The sequence below is a fragment of the Astatotilapia calliptera genome, chromosome 17 (assembly GCF_964374335.1).
Source record: "Astatotilapia calliptera chromosome 17, fAstCal68.1, whole genome shotgun sequence".
Classification (NCBI taxonomy): Eukaryota; Metazoa; Chordata; class Actinopteri; order Cichliformes; family Cichlidae; genus Astatotilapia; species Astatotilapia calliptera.
This window is the reverse complement of record NC_137438.1, coordinates 8,853,800-8,876,387: the sequence shown is the minus strand read 5'-3', so window position 1 is coordinate 8,876,387 and position 22,588 is coordinate 8,853,800. Positions and strand designations below refer to the sequence as shown.

The 22,588-nt window shown below is 39.9% G+C and overlaps 1 protein-coding gene across 8 annotated transcripts in view; it reads right to left on the bottom strand.

Annotated features, from left to right (window-relative positions):
• Positions 1-2,514: 2,514 nt before the first annotated feature.
• LOC113009621 (discs large homolog 1-like protein) overlaps positions 2,515-22,588 on the bottom strand; it is a 114,881-nt gene continuing 94,807 nt past the window's right edge. For 7 of the 8 annotated variants that reach the window (XM_026148058.2, XM_080292181.1, XM_080292183.1 and 4 more), the window contains 10 exons: positions 15,997-16,179; positions 13,397-13,460; positions 11,158-11,173; positions 9,529-9,570; positions 9,115-9,165; positions 8,272-8,373; positions 7,702-7,874; positions 7,510-7,619; positions 6,693-6,784; positions 2,515-5,996 (listed from right to left, as the gene is read on the bottom strand). In XM_026148058.2, the coding sequence (XP_026003843.2) occupies positions 5,890-5,996; positions 6,693-6,784; positions 7,510-7,619; positions 7,702-7,874; positions 8,272-8,373; positions 9,115-9,165; positions 9,529-9,570; positions 11,158-11,173; positions 13,397-13,460; positions 15,997-16,179 (940 nt within the window). In that variant the 3' untranslated portion in view covers positions 2,515-5,889. The remainder of the gene's footprint in view (positions 5,997-6,692; positions 6,785-7,509; positions 7,620-7,701; positions 7,875-8,271; positions 8,374-9,114; positions 9,166-9,528; positions 9,571-11,157; positions 11,174-13,396; positions 13,461-15,996; positions 16,180-22,588) is intronic. The other variant, XM_026148048.2, reaches the window with a different exon arrangement.

The following is a 22,588-nucleotide window of genomic DNA, read 5'->3' as shown; positions in this document are numbered from 1 at the left end:
TTTTTCAATAGATTCGACACCACAGTGTCTGCTCCCACCCCCACAACCTCACCTGTAGTCAGCCTGGAATCCAGAGCCACACCACTGTGCCAGCCTCTCTCTTCACATGGCGCTGTTGCCTCCTGTGAGATTCCTGACACCCCTCCCCCACCCATCACCTTCACTCAATACCAGGTTGAGATGCAAATGAGGAGACTTCACTCAGGCAAGTCTGCTGGACCAGACGGAGTGAGTCCCCTTGTCCTCAAGACCTGTGCCCCCCAGCTGTGTGGAGTCTTTCATAAACTGTTTATGCTGAGTCTGAGTCTGCAGAGGGTCCCGGTGATGTGGAAGACATCATGCCTCGTCCCTGTACCAAAGACGCCTCGTCCCAGTGGCCCCCAGGATTACAGGCCCGTGGCATTGACCTCCCACATCATGAAGACCCTGGAAAGGCTCATCCTGGACCAGCTGCGACCCATAGTAAGACCACACCTGGATCCCCTTCAGTTCGCTTATCAGCCTCGTCTCGGAACTGAGGACGCCATCATCTACCTGCTCAATCGTGTCTACACCCATCTGGACCAGCCGGCGAGCACTGTGAGGGTCATGTTTTTTGACTTTTCCAGTGCTTTCAACACCATCAGGCCGACCCTCCTGGGTGATAAGTTAGCAGCGATGCAGGTGGATGCTTCTCTGGTGTCCTGGATTGTTGATTACCTGACAGGAAGACCACAATATGTACGTCTCCCACAGTGTGTGTCTGACAAGGTGATCAGCAACACAGGGGCACCACAGGGGACTGTCCTCTCCCCCTTCCTCTTCACCCTCTACACCACAGACTTCAGCCACTGCACAGAGACCTGCCATCTTCAGAAGTTTTCTGATGACTCTGCGGTGGTTGGATGCATCAGCAGGGATGATGAGACAGAGTACCGGGCTGTGGTCGACTCCTTTGTCACGTGGTGTGAGCAGAATCATCTGCAGCTCAACGTGGCAAAGACCAAGGAACTGATCGTGGACTTCAGGAAGACCAGGAAACACTTGACCCCTGTTTCAATTCAGGGGGTCAGTGTTGACATTGTGGAGGACTATAAATACCTTGGAGTACACATTGACAATAAACTGGACTGGGCTAAAAACACCACAGCACTTTACAGGAAGGGCCAGAGTCGTCTCTATTTTTTGAGGCGACTGAGGTCCTTCAACATCTGCCAGAAAATGCTGAGGATTTTCTATGAGTCTGTGGTGGCCAGTGCGATCCTCTATGCTGTTGCATGCTGGGGGAGCAGGCTGAGGGTCGCAGATGCCAACAGACTTAATAAACTGATCCGTAAGGCCAGCAATGTTGTGGGGATGGAGCTGGACTCCCTCAAGGTGGTGTCGGAGAGGCGGATGCTGTCCAAGATAAAGACAATGTTGGATAACACCTCCCACCCACTCCATGACATGCTGGTCAGTCACAGGAGCTCGTTCAGTGAGAGACTGAGATTACCGAAAAGCACCACTGAACGACACAGGAAATCATTCCTGCCTGTGGCCATCTCCCTGTACAACGCATCCACTTAACACACTGTTTGCTGCTACAACTACACATGTTTCTTTTCCAACTATTTATTTATGAGTGACTTATGTATGTATGTATGTATGTATGTATATATATGTATATATTGTACTATTCTTAGTTAGTGTATTGTCTGTCTTGTCTTAATGTTGGTTTAAAATGGAGCACTGTAACAAAAAATAATTTCCCCCAGGGATCAATAAAGTATTCTGATTCTGATTCTGATTCTTTGTGTCCCCTCTTTCTGTCTTCTCTTCTGAATTGTAAACCACATACCTGTAGGTACCTCTTTTGGTCCTCGAAATGGTATCCATACACATTACTGTGAGCGCCTAGTGCTATGAGTTCTACTAGTTAGCCATAGAGGTTCCATATGTGGGCAGCACAGTGGTGCACTTTACGTTTGTAAATGATTCTAAATTAATCCATGGATGGATGAATGGACATCTGTGTAGATTGTACTGCAGGGACAGAAATGGACTTTGCCTGATCATTTCATGGTATGCTTTTCAAACCATGTGTATTAATAGAATATACCTGAATATTAAACATCTGGAAAACAAATCCTAGTGTTTGGATAAGTGTGTCTCTGTTGTTGAGCATTACCTTCAAGAAAGCGGTGACAGTGTGAGTTTAGAAATTTCCGTCTGCATCCCTTTTTTTTGAGCACAAGTATGGTAAAAAAAAAAAAACTCTTAATAACACCTGTCAACACAATTAATATTTGCACCCATTCAAGACCCTATTTATAATCAATATATAATCTGCACCCTTTTTTCCTGAACTAATGATACTTTTTTCCAATTGTGCTGCTTGAAGAGTCAAATCAGACATCCAGAGAGAGCACTACAAACTCGTAGTAGAGGTGAGAGTAAAGGAACTTATATTAGATTACAGTTTTAAGAGAATATTCACATTCATACACATTCCACAATGCAAAAAAAAGAAAAGAAGGTTAAAGGTAAAAGGAATTCAGTAAATCTCAATAAAGACTTTTATTTATGTTTTTTTGTACCAAAATAGGCAGTTAGAGCAGGGATAAATATTATATGTTAGATATAGTTCCATCTCTGTAATAGATTCTTTGCATCGGTGCTTTACTCTAACATACAGTGGCATGGTGCCCTGGCTAAAAACACACAGCCAGAGTCATACAGACAGCCCAGTTCTGTCAACACACAAACACAGTACTGATCGACCTGAATCAGTGAGGATTACAGATTTGGCCTATCTGAACATTCTGTGGAGAAACATTTAAAGCCTTTTAAAACACATGCGGTCAAAAACTGGTTGTTATTTGAAATAAAAAGCTACTCTGTTGACAGAACAGTCTTTCTATACGTCTCCAGTCTCCAGTCAGCTTGGAGAAGTCGCCTCGGGGTTGGAGGATGGAGATGGGGAGCGGGTGGCTGACAAGGTCCATACAGGTGGGGGCTGCGTCGCCAAAAGCATCTTGGGATCTCGAATGTTACGTTTGGAAAACAAGAGATTATGTTACATCGTGTTTCCGGTGAGTGTCGTTCATGACCTCAGCACTCGCGATGTTGCTCCCTGGAGAAACTGGAAATATTACACCAACGCCAATTACGTAGCAAAGGGCTCTCAAGAATGTACGCTCTAATCCGAATAACAAAATATCTATGAGGCGGATAGAGTGTAAATAATTTTTTGCAGTCATGCGACAAACTTTACAGGTGCAACCTGGATTGCAAGAAAGTGAAAATAATATTGCTCCACAGCACCTTTCAGGCCACTGAGTAGAATGCATTAAATGGCCCTTGCGATAAAGCAGATGCAATGCTAAAAAACAGATATACTCAACAACACTGCTATGATTTTTTTTGTTGTTGTTTTCGTTTTAGTTTTCAGTACAAGTAGAGTTTAGTCACGTGTTGTTAAGCTGAGCCTTGGCGACAAGCAGCAAAGCCTCTGAAAAGACTACTACAGGTAACAGATGCACTAAGCAAGCTTCACATGACCAACAGAGTCGCCATTGTTAGGTTACATGTGCTGTTAACGTGGTCACAGACTCCACTGAGTAGCTTTAACCCCATAACGCCAACTGTATCATATTTAACACATGAGTTGTGAGTTTTTTTAAACTTCTTTAAATATCATCAACCTAAAAAATGTCAGATAAAGCAAAAATTATACAGATTGAAACTCGTGTATTGATAATTCATTTCTTTTTTTTTTTCTTTTTTCATTTGTCAGAAGGAAAGGAATGGCTCAGGCTTAACAGGGTTAGGTTTGCTTCTCGTGCTGTGTGGCCTCCTAAATGAATGAAAAGCCAAACATTTCATCCTTCAATGCATAAAGTAGACATTTGTGAAATAATGAAAACAGGCTCCAAGATATAACCCTTGGATAATTATGGATGGAGTGCGGAGGTCACACATAAAGGCTTAAACTTAAAAGGGGGGTCAATGCTTAAACTTATAAATCCAGCGGGGGAAAAAGTGGATTACAGTTAAATGGTTAATCCAAACAGCAAGTTTCTCCAGAAGAGTACACTCGATACCCCTAAAATACTCATCAACGACAGTATGACGTGTTTTTTAACCTTTACCAAAAAAACCGCGTCGACCAGCTTCGTCTCAAAGCAGCTCAATCATCGCTGAGGGAAAAGCGAGTGTGTCGTGCATCACGTGCGCAGACCGGAAACACTGGGAGGGTAAAGATGCTTTTAAGAAACCAGCCCTCATTAGTGCAACTACGGTAAGAAGGAAAGCCGTAACAATGATGATTACGATCGTGATGATAGTGATGATGAAGCAGAAGATACACTGTTTAATGCTGGCGTGCGTAACTAACGTCACACTGCGCAGAGGAGGAGACACGAAGGCATGAGACAGAGAGAAGGAAGCGGAGGTGGAAGGAAAAGGCAGAGAAGCCTCTTTGAGATGAAAGCTTCTACGAAACAGACTCGATCTCGAATCTGGGCCACTGTTTGTCGAGCTGTCGAGTACAATTTTAGAACTTAAGTAATAAGAAAAATGTCTAAATTCAGTTTTATTTTATTTCTCCTAACAAACTGGAGCAGTTTATGGTTTTATTCTGACTTAAATGTTGTTGTTTTGGAGTGTTTACACAAACTACAGCTTGTACAATAATCTGTTATTTGTATCTGATTTGAACATTTTAAAGATTTTCACCATTTTCCCTTCATCTGTACTTTGTATTCCAGACAAAGTATTTATGTATCTTGTAAATTAGACGATACATTTCTACTGAAGATAAGAATTTGTGAAAAGTAACGAGCAACAGTGCAGATGACTTGACTCTGATTGGTGATTGGTTGTTCGATGGCCTTATGAGCTGCTCTATCGTGTTTACTCTTTGGCTGTAAATTGCAGTGAGCTGCCTGATAAATATGACCTTGTCTCTACTCACCATGGAGAACTGTGAGTTATATTAAAAATATTTCTCAGAAATGTGATAAATGCAGGCCCAGAGCTCCAAACGTACTCCATCATCAATATGAGGCAGTTTGTTTTTGATCTTTTAATAGCAAACTACTGATAGAGGGCTTTGCACTTTATTTATTTGAATTTAATCTTCGTTTGTTATCGGATCGAGAACTGCTGCTTCTTAATATAATTATTATTATGTCACACATTGCTTACAGATTAAATGATTAATATATTCTTGCTACATCTCTAAACAGTATTTGTTTTGATGCCAAAATTCTGCGGCGTATTGAAAATTTTATAATGATTTTCACCTCATATCTAAAGTCTGTGGATAGTCAAAGGAAGAAAGGGAATGAAAGGATTGAGGATTGAGAAAAAACATGAATAAGAAACTGTAAACAAGAGTGATGCTATGAGGAGAGACAGACAGAGAGGGAAGGAGATCAAGATTTTGTCCCAAAAACATGCTCTTAAAGCTACAGCGTGCAAAAATCTGCCTCTTGGTGACAATATAATCATTACAAACCCATACATGAATGCATTACCCTTCGTTAATATGAAAACAACAACGACAACAACAATAAGAAGAACAATAATGAAATCAAATCAGATAATGGTACATGTCGCCTTGATTTAAACCACCTCCTTAAACATTAAGGAACTGAGCCGTAGGAAGATCCACCAATAGGCTGCTGGACAGACATGAGCTCCTCCCACTTCAGGAAGCAGCAGTCCCAGATAGTCCCAGCCTCGTCCCACTGAATGTGCTTATGTAAATGTGTCAATGCATGTAGTGATGTGCGTGCATAAGAAAAAGAGAGCAAGGAAGCAGGCTGATAATAGAAAATTAGACAAGAAGGAAGTGTGCAGAGAGGCTGATGTTTGTGTGTGTGTGTGTGTGTGTGAGTGAGTATGTTGTATATGGGTATTTATTCAGAGTCGCTCCTTGGTGGGAACCCAGATGTAAGGACCAGACTGCTCCTCGATGATTTGCTTCACCTGCGAATACACTTCCTCTAGAGTTGAGCCCTGGACGATTGCTGCAAGAGAGAGAGAGAAAAATATTAAAGATTAAAAGATGTGTTTAAATCAAATAATGTGACACACAGGAAGAAAATAGTTACTGTAGATGGATGGATGGCCAAATATTCTCTTCAGGTGTTGGTAAAGATCAAAACCTGAGCTAAATGAGATTTTATGGACCAAAAACACAATCCCACATGTATAATAGCTTAGCTTTAAAACTACTCGACGTGTGTAAATATGTGAATAAATCACAGCTTGCCAACAACTTTATCCGCATTAAAGGTGACAATATGCCAGTGTGGTTCACAGCTTGCCCCTGCTGCATGTTTAACAGTTTCTCCAAGCTGCCTCCTCCACAGATTCTCCTCAAACACAAAAATAAACTTGATCACATTTTCACTTACACCTCAAAGCATACTAATCTTTGATCAAAAAAAGTTGAGCAGATATGGAAAATGTTAGTTTTACCCTACTTTCCAAAGTTATACAGCTCATGTGTACAGTTTTCTTTTCAAAGTGTATAACCGCCACAGGTGAGACTTTACTGTACAGTATTTATCATACACTCACAATATCCTGATATTATTAGGGCAAAATATTTCTGCAGTGATTTAGTAGTAGCAGTGACTCTGGAGGCAGTCCAGATGTGCACATGGAGACAACCTTGAGGGGGGAGATTTAAAGGTATGTGTTTTGTTTAGGTGACTCACCAGTGAAGTACTCTGTGAACTCCTGCTCCAGTTTCACAGCTCTGTCGTAGGCCTTCCTTGCCTGCTCCTCACTGAGACGCTTATTCATCTCTCTGCAGAAAGAGACTACAGTTATTTTTCTGTAAAAAAAAAAAACCCATTAGACCCTATGCAAAAATAGCCCTACTGATATTTTCGTAAAGTTCAGCAGTGTTAAGATGACTCAGTGACTTTTAGAAAACGGAAAGTGATGAGTGAACAAAAGTAAAGGAACATATAAGCAAAAAAGAAGCTGGGCTTCACATTTATTTAAATGAGTGAAGTTTAGCCCTCATTTAAAATAATATAGGCAACATTCTCACTGTAGAGGCGTTTGACTTATTGCATATTGTATAAAAATACTGTCAACCGGCAGCAGTACCCATCAGCCGTCCAGTAAACTCACTACGGCTCAGGGGTAAAAATGAAGTTCACTGAGTTTTTTCCCTAATAAATGCAGCTACACATTTTTTAATGGAAAAAGAGAAAAAAGTACCTTCATGAGAGGTATTTCATCAGTATGACATAAAAGCAGAACTTTTGAGAATTAATATTTGTCATGTCAACCTTGAACCGTCTCTTAGAACATTTTTGTGGCACTTATTTAGAGAAGTTATACAATTTTACTGGCTTTGTTTATGTTGCTGATAGTTTTTACTTATAAGATGCTTATAGGATGCTATACTTATCATATTTTTAACCTTTCCATTTGATTACTTGAGCTTTGAAAGAACAGATGATAAAACAGTGCAAGACAGATGCTCAGATTGTCTTTGAACAGTTATGTTGTGTCACTTACAAAATGTTGTCGACACTGAGTGGTCTAATGAGGATAGCGATGGGATGGAGGCCTGCCATCTGGAGACGCTTTATCGCGTTCCCTGATACATCCAGTATGCAGTGCTTGCCCTGTGGGAGAGACACGGAGTCAGACATTCTTTCTTCCCATACCCTCGCTCTCTTTTTCCCATTGATCGTGTCTCTGTCTCACCTTGTCAGCGACCTCTTTGACAGACTGTATGCTGGTTCCATACAGATGGTTGTTATACTGTCCAGCCTCGATGAACTTGTGCTCCTGAATCTCTCGCTCCATGAGCTCTCTGGAGGACATGAAGTGGTAATCTCTGCCATCCACCTCGTAGTCTCTCCGTGGCCGTGTTGTGTCTAAAGATCAGAATTTACACAGACTCAGGCAAAGAAATAAAATATCTTAGTGTGCAGTATCCTGCTCATGAGCACCTTAGTGCACATATTAGCCTAAAACATTAAGATTAAAAAGCAAAAACACAACATTATGTCGCATTAGGGACTCATCTGTCTTCAGGGTAGGGCATCCATTTTTTGGGGGTTTGGGAGTCTCATAAAAATGTTTGTCAGTTTTTTTCTAATCTAAAAAACTGAATGAGGCAAACGTGACCCTTCACTGAGCTCATAAAAAATGTATTAAAATTAGGCATGACTTTGCGATTTTGATTTATTGCCTCAAGGTCATAAGGTTTGCAAAGCTCCAGTAACTGTTGCAGGTTTCTACTGGGATTTATAATGAACTAAAGGCACTCACGTGGGACGCAGGAGCCAAACTTGTCAGGGAACTCGGAGATGAGGTCATCGTTAACCCGATCTTTCATTGGTCCAAGCACGATGACTGGCCGTGTGTAATTAACTGAGAATTGACAAAAAAAAAAAAAAAAAACAGGTTCCGTCAACGTGTAAAATCCACTCCTCTGGAGTGTCTTTGAAGGATTCACAGTTTTAAAAAACTTATACCAGCCCTTTAACGCTGCCTGTCTGAAATCAGTCAGTTTTACCTTAAGTCACCTCACTCAAAAGAAAAAAAAAAACTGGAAAGCGTGCATCAAGAGGACCCTAAAATCTATAAAAATTTTAATGCAGCTTGCTCCAGATGATTTATTTAATACAGCTAGGAAGTTTGTAATGACTGACCCACCGCTGCTTCAGTGGGATTTAAGCAAGCTACAGAAAGGTTCTCCAACTACCGGTCGACTGTTTTTTTTCTAAAATAATGAATTCTTACAAACTCAATTAATTACTTCCCCCAGGCATGTTTAAAGATGTTACAAAGCACTCTGCTTTAGTAATACATTGTCTAAGATGTGTTGATTCTTAAAGCTACATCAACTGATTTAAATGGTTTGAAGTTTTAGATTTTTTTGCAACGGCCTCGGATTCGCTTCAAAAATGCTGTTTGCAGGTAAACACTAAACAAACACAGCGAGCACTTTCAACACAATTTCCCTGTCAAAATGACAAATTCTTTCCAATGAGAAATGATAAAGATTGAAACACAGTTTTGAGTAGAGAAGCACTTTAATTTACCTACATAAGCTAAGCTAACACACATGAAAAACAACAACAAACCGAGGAGGAAAGGGAAGCCACTGACCTTCATGCTGCATGACAGGCTGGTAGGTGAGAAGGATCTCCTCCTGACCGGCTGTTTAAACAAACACAAATGAAGGACACATTAAAAGGACCAACACTTGACAACATATCACGCCCTGATTTCTACTTTTGGAAAAAGAGTTCTTCAACAGCTCTGGAAAAGCAGGCTGCAGAAGCAGAGAAATGTAAACTGTACACACAAAGACATGCACGTAAAACTAAAGTAAACCATAGCACACAATTACGCGTGACACACCCACAAGCACACACAGAGGAAAACCTACAGCCCAGCAGCTACATCAAGCAGGTGATGAACTGAGAGGCAAAGTTTAAAAGATCAAGAACAGAGTGAAGAAGAAAAGTACATTTAGGAGAGAGAGAGAGAGAGAGGGGACAGAGGAGGGGCTAGACTTACAGGAACTACTCTCATTATCACTGGTGCCAGAGTATACCAGCTCTGGAAGGACAAGACAGGTCAGAGTCAACACACACACACACACACATATATATATGAACACACATACAACACACACACACACATATGTAAACACATGTACAAACTTGCATTCACTGTCGTGGTTTCACTTTTCAAAACAGAATTCCATCCATCCAGTTTCTATATGTGTGTTTCACTGTAATATCTCAATTATAACATCTACTGCTTAATACACAAGGAAAAGTACAACAATGCTCAGAGAACTCAGTCAAACTGTACACCAGTTGCATTTTTTCTGATATAATAAAGGGCAATTTCTAAGGTTTACTCCAAAACTGTTTTTCCAATGTCTCAGGTTAAATGGGGCTATTGTAAGGGCACCTTTGAGCAGGATCTATATCTACGTATAAATTGACTTCTTTCCTTACATCTGCAAATTAAACACAGACTAGTACACACATGGTGTTATATATATTTGTGTAAATTAGTGATTTTTTAATATTTTGCTTTTTTGATTTGATTTTGCAATTTGTGTTTTAAGTAACAAAAGAAAAAAAAGGGTTTTTTTCTAGCATTACTGAAACAAAGACATTTTGTAATGTAATAAGTAAAACACAAATAATATCTCAATTATGTTTGTACATTTTTGTTTTTTAGCATAAAAAAATAATGAAAACCATGACCGAATTAGAACGCTGATTATTTTATCTTACTAATTCAATGTGTACAGCACCAATTCACAACAACAGTCACTTCAAATAGCTTCATACTATAAGATAAAGAGCGTAAAATATTAAAAAAGCAGTCCCAACAATCTTACAAATATCTGTCATGATAAGAGAGCTATTTAAAAAAATATTTCCCTATAAACTATAAGGAGGCATAACAGACTCCAATGAGCCCGTTTAGTTCGCTCTGCTCGTTTGAGGGTTAGAAAATGATGTGCAATAGTTTCACAGCTAACTCATGACGAAGCTAGAAAAGTTTAGAGATTGAGCAATTTAATGGGCAATTAAATTGAATAAAAAATTCAGGAGATTACCATGCATATTTTAAGTTGTCTTGCACTTTTTCTGAGGGAGCCTGTCTGTGCTTATTTATAGACTCTAACTAAATTATCAATGTTGTAGCTTTTGGAAATTAACACAAACCTTTATTATCAAGAACCATCAAATATGGGCAAGTTCCACATTTCAGATGCCAGTATTAATTTTCTAATAGCTTTTACTTGCTGTAAATATTCATACTGGACATTTAAATGCGCCTTCTTGATGCATAAAAGTAAAACAATCCAGACCTCTTCTGTGCAAATGCACATTTGGACATTTAGCTGAACATAACTTATTCCAAAGTTGACACTTTTTTTTAACTTTGTAAAGTAAATTTTAAGGACGACTTACTTTAAGGTAGACTTGTACTGAACAACTGGTTTTTGGAGTACTGCTCCAGACTTTGTATGTTAGGTGTGTAATGAACTCTATATTTAATTGCACCCTATTACTTCTCCTCCAACTGGAAACTTAACAGAGTTTAGGTCTGGTCAGGTTTGAGAAAAGGTGGAATCATATGTGCTGACCAGCAGGTGTCGCTGAGAGAGAGAATACCTACCTTTATCATCCTGATCCTACAAAGACAAAGAGAGACGGAGAGAGACAGAGAGAGGGGGGTGGGGGTGGGAGGGGGTGGTGGTAAAGACACAATTAATTATCATATTGAAAATTATTCCAGGAGTATCTTGACTATTATCAACAGAAGCCTATTTGAAAGCTTTGAGCTCTCTACTGCGAACGCATATACCCAAAGTTTTAGAGAGCAAGAATAATTACAGTGTTAGTGCAGCAGGGTGTGTGTGTGTGTGTGTGTGTGTGTGTGTGTGTGTGTGTGTGTGTGTGTGTGTGTGTGTGTGTGTGTGTGTGTGTGTGCATGCTTCGCAATTTTTAATTATCATCTCTTCACCACACGGAGCTGCTGATTGCAGCGTTGCTGATTCAAACAGTGTGAAGAAAACAGAAGAAGGGTGAGAGTGTGCGCTGACAACACGGTGATATCAATAGCATGTGTTAAACCTGTGCTCAGCATCACACTGTGTAAAGTGTGAATAAAGTCACATTGTTGCCTCACCTATGAACTCAGACTGAAACTTTTCTACGTCACAAATATCTAATTAAAAAATGGAGAGAAAGCTGCCACTCTCTCTGTAGTTTGACTTTGAATTAAGGTTTCCCCCTGCAATTCTTTATCTACTAACAGGTGGTGTGGCTGTCACTAACAGGGGCAATGCAGCCAACCCAGTCACTGACTGAACTACAAATCAAATGCGATTTAAAGTCTCCATAAAGAATAGATTTTTTAATTCTAGTGCCAATTAAGAACTTAAACTTTATTAAAGTAATGCCAGATGCCAGAAAAATTGTTCATTGTTCATAAACAGACAACCTATCAAATAACACAAGGTTAAACTAAATCGATATCAGCAACAGTAGCACTCATGATTGCCTGTAGCTCTCTCTGAAAAGCGACCTTTATTGTCTCTGTCATTTACTAATCAATCCAGCAATCAGTTTCAACTGTTGTTGCACTTCCCCTTATTATCTGTTATAGCTACGATAGGTGTGTACTGTTGGAAATTTTAGATGTTTGCATTAATCATGACCAAAGGTTTAAATAGTGACACAGCTGACCTCAGCCTGAAGCAGCTTTAGTTACAGCCTTTTTTTTTTTTGCTTTGCATTCTGAAAATCTCCTTTAAGTCCTGGAATAAAATGAATCAGCTGGAAATGAGCAATAACAGTCCTTATTGAGTTTTGGTAAAGTTCAGGAATAGCAATCCCTCATGTAGTTTTGCGATAAAGTCATGGTTTTAGGTAAAAATGCCAAGTTTAACATTGCTGTGGTTTGAAGAAACCATAGATTGTTGTTCGAACACAGCAGGCAATCAGATGACTTTAATTTTGCTGTTTTAACACCCAGCCTCCTTTCTTTGTGGATTTTATCACATCAAAATAGCATCACGCTGCTTCTATCAACACTACCAACAGAAAATCATTGTGATTGTTATATCCACTAGATATAGGTGTTGTCTCGTGAGAGTAAAAGCAAATGTTTGATGCGACTGGAGGAAATAACAAGCTGTTGTGCCTCTCGATTGAGCCTGCCTGTAGTGGAGCACAAAATAGCTTTTAGATGTTTACTGACACTCTACACATCTGTACTATTTTAAGCTCACACATGTGACCTTATAACAGCATGATAAAGTTGCTCTTTGTGCTTCAAATGTTGCTGAAGCCTTTAGAGAGAAAACCATTCTCTGTCATATGGAGACTATCTCTCCACTCCATTACATAAGTTCGGGGTATGACCCCCCACATATGGAATATGTGGAGAGAGTCTCTCACTCAGAGAACCAAGGTTACAGCGTAACCGTACTTTCTCTGCAATTACCCTGCGCACAAAATATTTAACACAAGTACAGCCTGACGTTGTGCCTTCTCTGTAATCAGATTCAATTAGTCATTTAAAAAACAAACAACAAAAAAACCCCATCATATTTTGGTGGTGTCTACCTTCAGCTGTCAATCTACCAACTGTCAGAAAACAACCAACCAACTGCTTTGTTTCATCTGACCTACAGTTCTTAAACCGACACAATATCCACCTTACTGCTCAAAGTAAGAAAAAAATTAAAATAAGACATTTAATGTCATGTTTTTTCAAAACAGTAAAGAGCTCAAGCTTTGCTTTTTACTTCTTTTGACATTTTACTGTTATGTTCAACACCTTGAATTAAAGTATACTGGTTTGAGAACTGGTTTGAGTTTTAAGATTTATGACAAACATTCATACTCACTGATCTGTCCTGAGACCTGCTCACTCTGACTGTCTTTAACCTCGACCTCTCCTTCTTTTCTGCCCTGTGAATAAAGCAAAAGACAGGTGCAAACGTTAGGAGGCATGCAGAGAGAGGATGAAAAAAATATGAACAGCGAATCAGCTCAATTAACACCCTGAAACTGTAAAACTAATTTAACGTCACAACGAGTGTCTCAGGTTGTTATGGATCTGAAAGAATGATTCGAACAAAGCCACAAAATATTGTTTCATCTGAAAAGTAATTTTGCAGCTTACTTTATTGGAATGTTGAAACTGTATATCTTTAAGCATCAGTATGAGATTACGGGGGTTTAAAATAGCACTGAGAGGAAGCAGAGGGAATTTTGTGCACTTATCCAGATGTTATGTAAGTTGACAGCGAAGAGCTGATTGCATGGTCGTGTCCATTAATCTAAACGGGCTGTGATCACCTTAAAACAGGTGCAAAGGAATAAAAGACCGAGACGGCATCGAAACACCCCAGCATACTCGGGTGTAGAAGGCATTTCCTCCCTGTGAAGGTTTCACTTGCTCCTGCTGTGGGGACATTTTTGTCTCCTGTGTTTAAATTTAGCTTTGTCACTTCCTGTGCAGGACCATTTCCTGCTGGCGATCACATCCAACTCTAGAATTTCAAATAAGCTGAATCTCTGGGACCTGTTTCTCTGCTGCTTAGCTTTCTTTTTTAATTTAAAAAAGCCAGATGCGTCTTTGTAAAAAGTCTTATGTAATACAGCTTTTAGCCCCCTGATGTCTGTAAACAGCTCGACAACTGTCATTGACAAACCAGCAATAACGTAGTGAATAAAAAAGAACATCGCAATGATAACTAAAGATATATTCTGGGTTATCCTGTTCTTTGAATGCTGACATCTTTATAAGAGCATGCTTACAATTAACTTTATCTCTAAAAAATGTCCTCGGAAAAAGGCATGAGGAAAAAAACAGAGCAGGTGAGCAGAAAGAGGAGAAGAAGCAAGATTAAAAAAAGAAGAAAAGCAGCAGACGAGAGGAAAAGGAGTCGAAGTTAAAGAGGAGTAGAATAAAGAGACCTCCATGGAAAAGAAGAGAGGAGAGCAGCAGGAGGGATGATTGAATACAGTTATATCAGAGGCTGAACACAGCTTACATTAAAAGACTGACTGAACTTTAATAATTACCTTTCATCATAACACTAATGCTAATAGCGCATAATCCAGCTTATCATTTTTAATATCCTGCAGACAGATAAATTGTAAAATCTAAATCTCTGGCAGACATATTCTAACATCTTTAACAATTTTCAAACTACAGCCTGTAATATATGAATTTCTATTACTTCTGTTTCTAGGCTGTTTTTTTAAACTATAACACAGTTATCTACGTAGCCCTAATGCTCAAGCCTCTGCTTTAACACCTCAGTCTATTAATACCTCTCTGTCAAACCCATATGTGACAATCTGCTCATTTCACTCACTCCTACTCTTCCTTGCCACCTTGAATCCCTTCTTTCCTCTCTAACACTCCTTCACTTTCCTTCCTTACACCCCATCACTTTCCACATCCCTCTGCCCCTGGTCATCGCCTCCCTCTGTGTCACGGATGGTAAAACGACTCGTCTTAAATTGTCTTCTCCTTGCACCTCAGAAATCTAACATCTGTCTGTCACCTCGTCCAGGGCGAAACAAGTGGAGAAGGTAGAAGGAAGGAAAGTTGGCATATATTTCCGCCACAGGATTACATTCAGCAGATTCTTCGTAATGATGATGCTCGCAGTGATATGAGTCAACACAAAAACGACACTCTGGTGTAAAGACTGAAGCTAATTTGAAAATGAATCTCCGACCACGGATGCTGTCCCCAGGAAACAGCTGCCAAGCTGTCTGTATTTTAAACAGCACGGAGCTGAAATCCAGCGTCAAATTAAGTCAGAATGGGATGACACATTGAAACTAAGTAGATTTTTTTCTCTGTCTTTTTTATTTTGAGCCACAACAAACAAATAAAAGAAAAACCCATTTAGTAAATCATGAAAAGAAGATACACAGTCTTCCACCTTGATATTCCTCATGGAAAGGTGCCAATGTGAACAAACACTGTGGACGAACACATTTGTTTGTTTTCTTATTAGTCTTCTTAGTTTTCTAATTTAATTTTGTGAAGGTTTATGGTTGACTCCAGGGTCTGCTGTATAGTGGCCTATCACAATAAGCCTGGACAGACTTGTATTATAATAATCCTCATCCTAATGAAATGACTGAAGACCACACTGACGCTCATTCTGGTCTGGACTGTTTTCATTTGATTTAATCTGTATGTGTGAAAAACTTAATAATACTTCATTTTAAAGCCTTCTGAAAAGAGTCAGATTCAGATTTCTAACAGATGAACAGAAAGAAAATATAAGTGTAAAAGTTATCATTCAATATTTGTATTGAACAAAGATTCAAATGTGAACATTTTTAGGTGATAGCAACAACTCAAAACTAGATTTGAGGGAATGGGCGGACTTGACTTTAACGCTTCTACTTTAGTTAATAAAACAAAAATCAATAAAACCATCCACCCACTCCCATCTGAAACCCTTTGAACTCTGACCTCCGGCGGCTGGGGATGACCCCGACTTCCGGGCAGTTTGGGGGCGGGGGGCTGAGGTGACGGGCGGGCCACCACTCCTCTTCGCTGGCGCTGCTCACGTGGAGGATATCCCCAAAATGAAAGGGCAGGGCCTGATTGGGCGCGCTCAGATCCGAAGCACTTCCATCATAGTCAAACAAGGCCCTGCAGGGGGACAGAAAACAAATGACGCATGCAGTTACACGCTCAGCTTCAGCGCGACAAGCCATTCTGCTGGAGGACAGGTTAGTTGATGACATATACATTTCATTTTGAAGTTTGAAACTAGATTTCTTTTCTCTAAACAGATAGAAAGACGTGCTGGAATAAATACAAGATGAAAAACAGCTGAGAACTGTTTTTCTACACAACAAATTATTTTTTTAATTACTAATTTATGACCTTGTCTTGGAGCACATGGCACCGCGTATGTGTCTGAAGTTGTGCACATCTGTCTATGTGAGTGTCACTGTGTATGTGTGTGCAGTAGTCCGTCTCTGTGACCACAGAGATGCAAACCCATCCAGAGGGAAAAGACCTGGGAAAGTAGGCCAGCGTGTGTGTGTGTGTGTGTGTGTGTGTGTGTGTGTGTGTGCAAAGGAAGTAGAGCTGAAATAACCAACATCCCCTAAAGTCCCTACTGCCTTCATCAATAAAACAGAACAGAGACAGAGAAGGAGAAACAGAAGAAAATTAGACAGAGAGGTAGACACAGACAGGCCAACAGAGAGCCTGACATTTGTACAAAAACACAGCACTTCGTGCTTTTTTAACGATACATCAAGATGATAAAAGAAAAGACTTGAGTGCTTTAATTTTAGGTGGAGGCTAAAAACTGACAGCCTGCATTAGTATTACTGTAATATAAGTTAACAGGCGCTGTCTACCAGGACTGCGAGCAGGGCAGAAGGATTGCAGGTGAATTCACTAAAGTGTTCAGGGTGACGCTGATTAGCTGCAACAGCACAAAAGCTTTAGTTAAGCTGCTCTGTTGGTGACAGCGATAATTAGATTAGATTAAACCTGAAGCCGGTTTAAACTGTGTACAGTAATCATCAAACACAATATGTTGCCTGTGACAATGATGGTAGCACGATGCTGTGATACTTGATATTTACTGCAAGACAACCACTTATTATAGACGTATAATTATATAAACCTCTGTATAAACATTTTTACAGGCAGTCATATTTTTTAATGCTAAGCTGTGGTCATGATAGGTTATGGAAGTATAGAAACTGACCACTCACTATTATATTTATGATAAGCATGAACTCATTTTGATCTTTGTAGGAAAATCAGAAGAAACTCTACAAAAGTGTTTAAAAAATGATTTTAGTAGACCACATGCAGCCTATAGATCTGTTGTAATGGGAGCTACTGTACAGTGAGATATTTAGATATGTTCCCATAAAGTCAAAGGAAAGTCAGGTATTCTAAATGGCATGACAAGGTAGATGAACATCACAAGCTGTAAACATAAAGTACTTTTTTAAATTAGTGGATATTTGCTGCAACAAGAAGCAGAAAATATAACATACAATAAAAAACACATCCCGCCTAATTTTGCAGCCACCAAGTTACAATGATGGATGGTGTGCAGAGTTAATAAAGTCGCAGCTATGTAAATATAATTCTGTTAAATCAGTTACAGGTTATCAATTACACTCAGTTTATTTGTACATGAGAACCTTTGAAATCTAATTACTCGAGGGAAGGGACACACATTTAATTACTGCAGCGTGTAGCCACCTAACAGACTGCAATTATAGCACAGTGTGTGTGTTAACCTGTGGACATTTTCAACATTACATAACATGTAAATGCTATTTTTGTACAGCAATCCGATTATTGCCTAAATTGTGTGCCCGTGTGCCTAAAATCAATGACCTGTTCTCAGTATTACATTCATTTGAATTCCTCTGAGGAATTTGTCCAGTGGGGAAGCACACATGAATTACTGTAACCAGTCTGTAAAAGAAACGCACACCCATTGTGTTAGAGATTTTGCATAGCCAGCAGCCTTTTGTCCAAAGAGCACTGCAGTTTAACTTTCCAATGAATACTCATATAGAATTACTGCACATGTGCATATTATTTCCAGAGGTGAAAACGGCTGTGTGACACTGCTGTCATAGGCGAAACAGCCAAATTAAAGTAAACCCCCATTCACATGTAGATTAGCGGTACACAACATTAACTGCACGCTTGTGATAACAGACATTAACATTCTGCAGCACAAAGCTAAGAGAGAACAGCTTACCATCTAACTGACATTACAGCAGCACATGTAACAGCCTCAGTCATGTTCCCTAACAGGCATGCACTGTATGTTGATGCTGAGGAAGTAGAATGAGAGCACATTGTTGTTTGTTTTTTTAAATAATCCCCTTTTTTCAGAGTTTATCTGTTTATTTCTTCATTTCTATTTGTGTCATTTCAAGTTTTACATTATTTGTGGAATATAGTATGACAATGTCTAAGGCAGGAGAGTCAGGGGAGAAAAAAAAGGGGTGGGGGCGGGTGTGTAGTGGAAGGCGTAATACAAATAGAAATGCATAATGCATCGGCAACTGCCGCATCTGTAAGAAAAACAAACATACAACACCTGCAGCACAAACATTCGAAAATGCACAGGTACATAAATCAACAATCTTCTTGTGGGGTGTGTGTGTGTGTGTGTGTGTGTGTGTGTGTGTGTGTGTGTGTGTGTGTGTGTGTGTGTGTGTGTGTGTGTGTGTGTGTGTGTACGAGTGTGAGAGAGAAAGCGAGAGTGTCGATTGTGAGTGTGAGTGTGTCTTTGTCATGAAATGCACTTGAAAATGAGGGTGGAAAGCTGCAGCAACTCCCCCCAGGAGCCGGAGGCACACAGAGATGGATCTGGGAGAACAGAATCTTCCGCAGTCCCCCAAGACTACGGAAGACCTAAGGCCACAGATCTCAGTGATATCTGCGGGAGTCCCAGAAGCCCAGAGGCGATGGGCAGCTGACCCTGCCAGAGGCCAAACACCCCAGTACGAACTGAGATCAGGGCCCCAGGGCTCCAGGCGCCCAATACCTGTCTGGTACCCAGCAGAGCTCCCCACAGGTCCAAGCCGCCCCAGACCACCAAGGGAGTGGGTCAAAAAGAGTATATTTCTAACATATTAGATTCTCTTCATTGGTTCCCAGTTAAATCCTGAATCAAATCCTCCTCACATACAGGTCTTGAATAATCAGGCCCCATCTTAACTTAAAGACCTCTTAGTGCCATATCACTACAATAAAACACTTTTCTGTCAGGGTGCTGGCTTATTTGTAGTTCCTAAGATATTTTAAAGTCGACTAGGGGGCAGAGCCTTCAGCTTTCAGGCCCCTCTTCTTTAAAACATCAAAAGAAAAGGTACGTCATCTCTACTTTTAAGATTAGACTTCACTTTCTGATAAAGCATATAGGGCTAGATCAGGTGAGCCTGAACCCTCCCTGAGTGTTTCTTCTTCACTCACCTGTTTTCATTGTGCGTGTGTTTATTCTCCGCATTTAATCACGAGTTATTATTAACCTCTGGTTCTCTTCCACAGTGTATTTGTCTTCCTCCCCTCTCCCCCAACGGCTCGTGGCAAACACCCGTCCCTCTCTGAGCCTGCTTATGATGGAGGTTTCCTCTGTTAAAAGGGAGTTTTACCTTCCCACTGTGGCCAAGTGTTTGCTCATAGATGATCCTCTGATTGTTCCTGTTTTTCTCTCATATTATTGTCTCCGCGTTACAATACAGAGCTCCTTGAGGCAACTCTCACTGTGATCTGGAGCTATATAAATAAAACTGAATTGAATGTTTAAATGTTACTCACAGATCTCTCAGATTATCAGAAATACTTTTGACTTTCTCCATTTTGACACAAAAAATCAGATCTTATGTTGAGATTCACTTTAAAATATATGAACGTCTGGTCACCGGAGTTACTGGGGTGGTAGTAAAAAACTATTTGCATAACTGGTCCTGAGCGTACATTATTCCAACGTTTGTACAGCCTAAAACACAAAATTTGCCTTAGGGCTTTGTAACATATACAACCATACAACTCCCCTTCCCACAGCCTTCAGCAGAAAATGAATTCTAACATTAAATGTCACTATATTAGGTTGAAAAAAGCCATAAAATAAACTAAACTTTGAAACTATAACACTCGGTTTCAGGACTTGCTGCAGCATTTTAAAATGCTTGCAGCAGGACTCAGTTCAGCAGACACAGCTCTGATTTTTCAGTGCACACATTCAGACCAAAGCAAGAATAAAATGATCTTTATATAGTATATGGACACCGACAGGTGACAGCTGACTGAGAATCTTTCTAATATACAAAAATAAAACAATAAAAAAGCCAACGAAGGATTCAGACATTTAAAATAAACTCTATACCTTCAATAAAGACAGGACATCATCTTTTTACTGCAGCAACCCCTGAGCCTTTCCGCAGTGAGATATACAATTACAATGCTACTGAACCATAGGCTGTGTTTAAAATAGACCATAATGGTGTGAATGTAAAATGAGGCAGGAAAGAAGAAGAATGGAGGAGAGGACACATGCTCACCTTTTATGCAAGGCCCAGCTGCACATACAGTATGTCACTTTGTTTCAGTGACATTTCCTCTGACGAAAGGTTAGCCTGTCTTTTACACACAACATTTATGCACACACAGATCCTGTATACACACACAAGTACACACGGCAGCAGCCCACACGCACACACAAAGCCATCTGTCATGCGCCGACATCCTCAGCTCGACCAATCAGCTGCCAGTCTCACAGTGCAATTTGATTGGTCACTTCTGGGCAGTGTCCAGATATAGGAAGTTCTTGCACAACATTGATTTATGCTTTACGTGGGCTGTTGGAGGGGTTATTACATTACTGTCTGCAACCGTGAAAGATCCTGATTTTGAAAAGAGTTGGGGGAAGATTGCCGTTAACACTGACGAGGTGGTGGCTTAAAATATGTATTATGATAATTCTTATGGAAACATGCATATAACGTCTGTAACTTTGGGGTTTTGTACAGTGAAAGTGTGATTTGTGTCATTCACATGTCACGGTGAACTGTGATGTCATTTCTTACGACACTATTATCAGGTTAAAACTAAACTCTTACAGACTCGTGATTAATGACATCAGCCTTATCTGTACTTTGGGTTCAAGGATAATTAGGAAATGTTAAGAAGCACTGCTTGGCCGATGCCTCGTTAAAGCAGCAACATGCAGCAGACTCTCAGTTTCATTCGTGTTAACTTTGTTGAGAAAGAGCCCCCTAAATGGATGGTGGCCAGTCCCCTCAGACATAGTTAAAAGTTTTTCTCCACAGCAGAATTTAATTTAGGTGCACTCTGGTAGAAGACATTCTAATGCAGGCTTCTAATCATTTAATCAAGTGAGCAGTGGACATTTCTCCTCACTTTTAGCCTGAGCCAAATGAAAACAGTGGATGGGGGCACGCTTAATTTATGCTAATGATAATCATGCCTGCGGCTAACTACTTAAAAATTTAACAAACATGATGTCAAACAGCTGCAATGCCATGTTTCCTGATAATGAGCCACTGGATATATAGTTCAGTATGAGGATTTGTTTTAATGAGGGGGGATTTGAGGCAGAAGCATCAAGAGTCCTCTAGCATCTTGCTGTAAGGAATCAATTTTTTATGAAATAAAAACCGAGAAAAGTAGGGGGGGGGGTCAATCAGCCTGTTTCTCAGTCAGATGAAGCAGACGATCAGTCAGTGGGATAAATCTTTTTGATTTATTGGTCTACAGCTCCCCGATAGCTGACTGCGACCTTTGGCCTGTAGCTCCAAGTTTAGACTCTGACGCAACGCTCTTTCTCTCCGTCTGATCAGAATGTGCGTGTTCGGCGGAGAGAGAGTGCGTTATTGAAGGTGACATTCATCCCAGCTGCACCCACTCTTTCCTTTCAGGTCACTTGCACACAGCTCAAGTCAGATATTCCTTTCGTCTAGAATGCACTCAATTTTGCGTTTCTTTTTTTTTTTCAACTGAGCTAAAAATTACATGAAAAATACAGAGGTGCAGGATATTTTACTGTTTGTATCAAAAAAAAAATGTAAAACTTGACAGACATGAGTTAGTAGATTAAGAAAGACATGGAAAAACATTTATAAACATGAAAACCATCCAACCTTTTTAACAGTTCTGCTTTTTTGTGCCAGTTAAAAGGTTCTTCTTCCTGATCCTGAGATCAAACTCTTTAATATTGAAAGCTTGAATTGTTCTAAGTGACAAATATGATATGACATGATAAATATACAGGAGAGAGCAACATTCAATGACATTTCAGCTGGAAGATGTTCATTATAATGTTACGCTTGGTCTTTAATCAGCCAGTGGCACAGCCTACTGAAATGCACAAAGATTGATTGTGCCTTCTCTTTCTTTGACATCTCTTGCCATGATTAGAGAAAGCATCGCTTTTTTAATCCAAAAGTCAAATAGATACCCACAGATTTGTTCTTTGACCACCTTCTCTGGTGCTTTTTCTGCTTAACTGAAGTAACCTAAAAGAAAATGCTTGTCTTCCTAA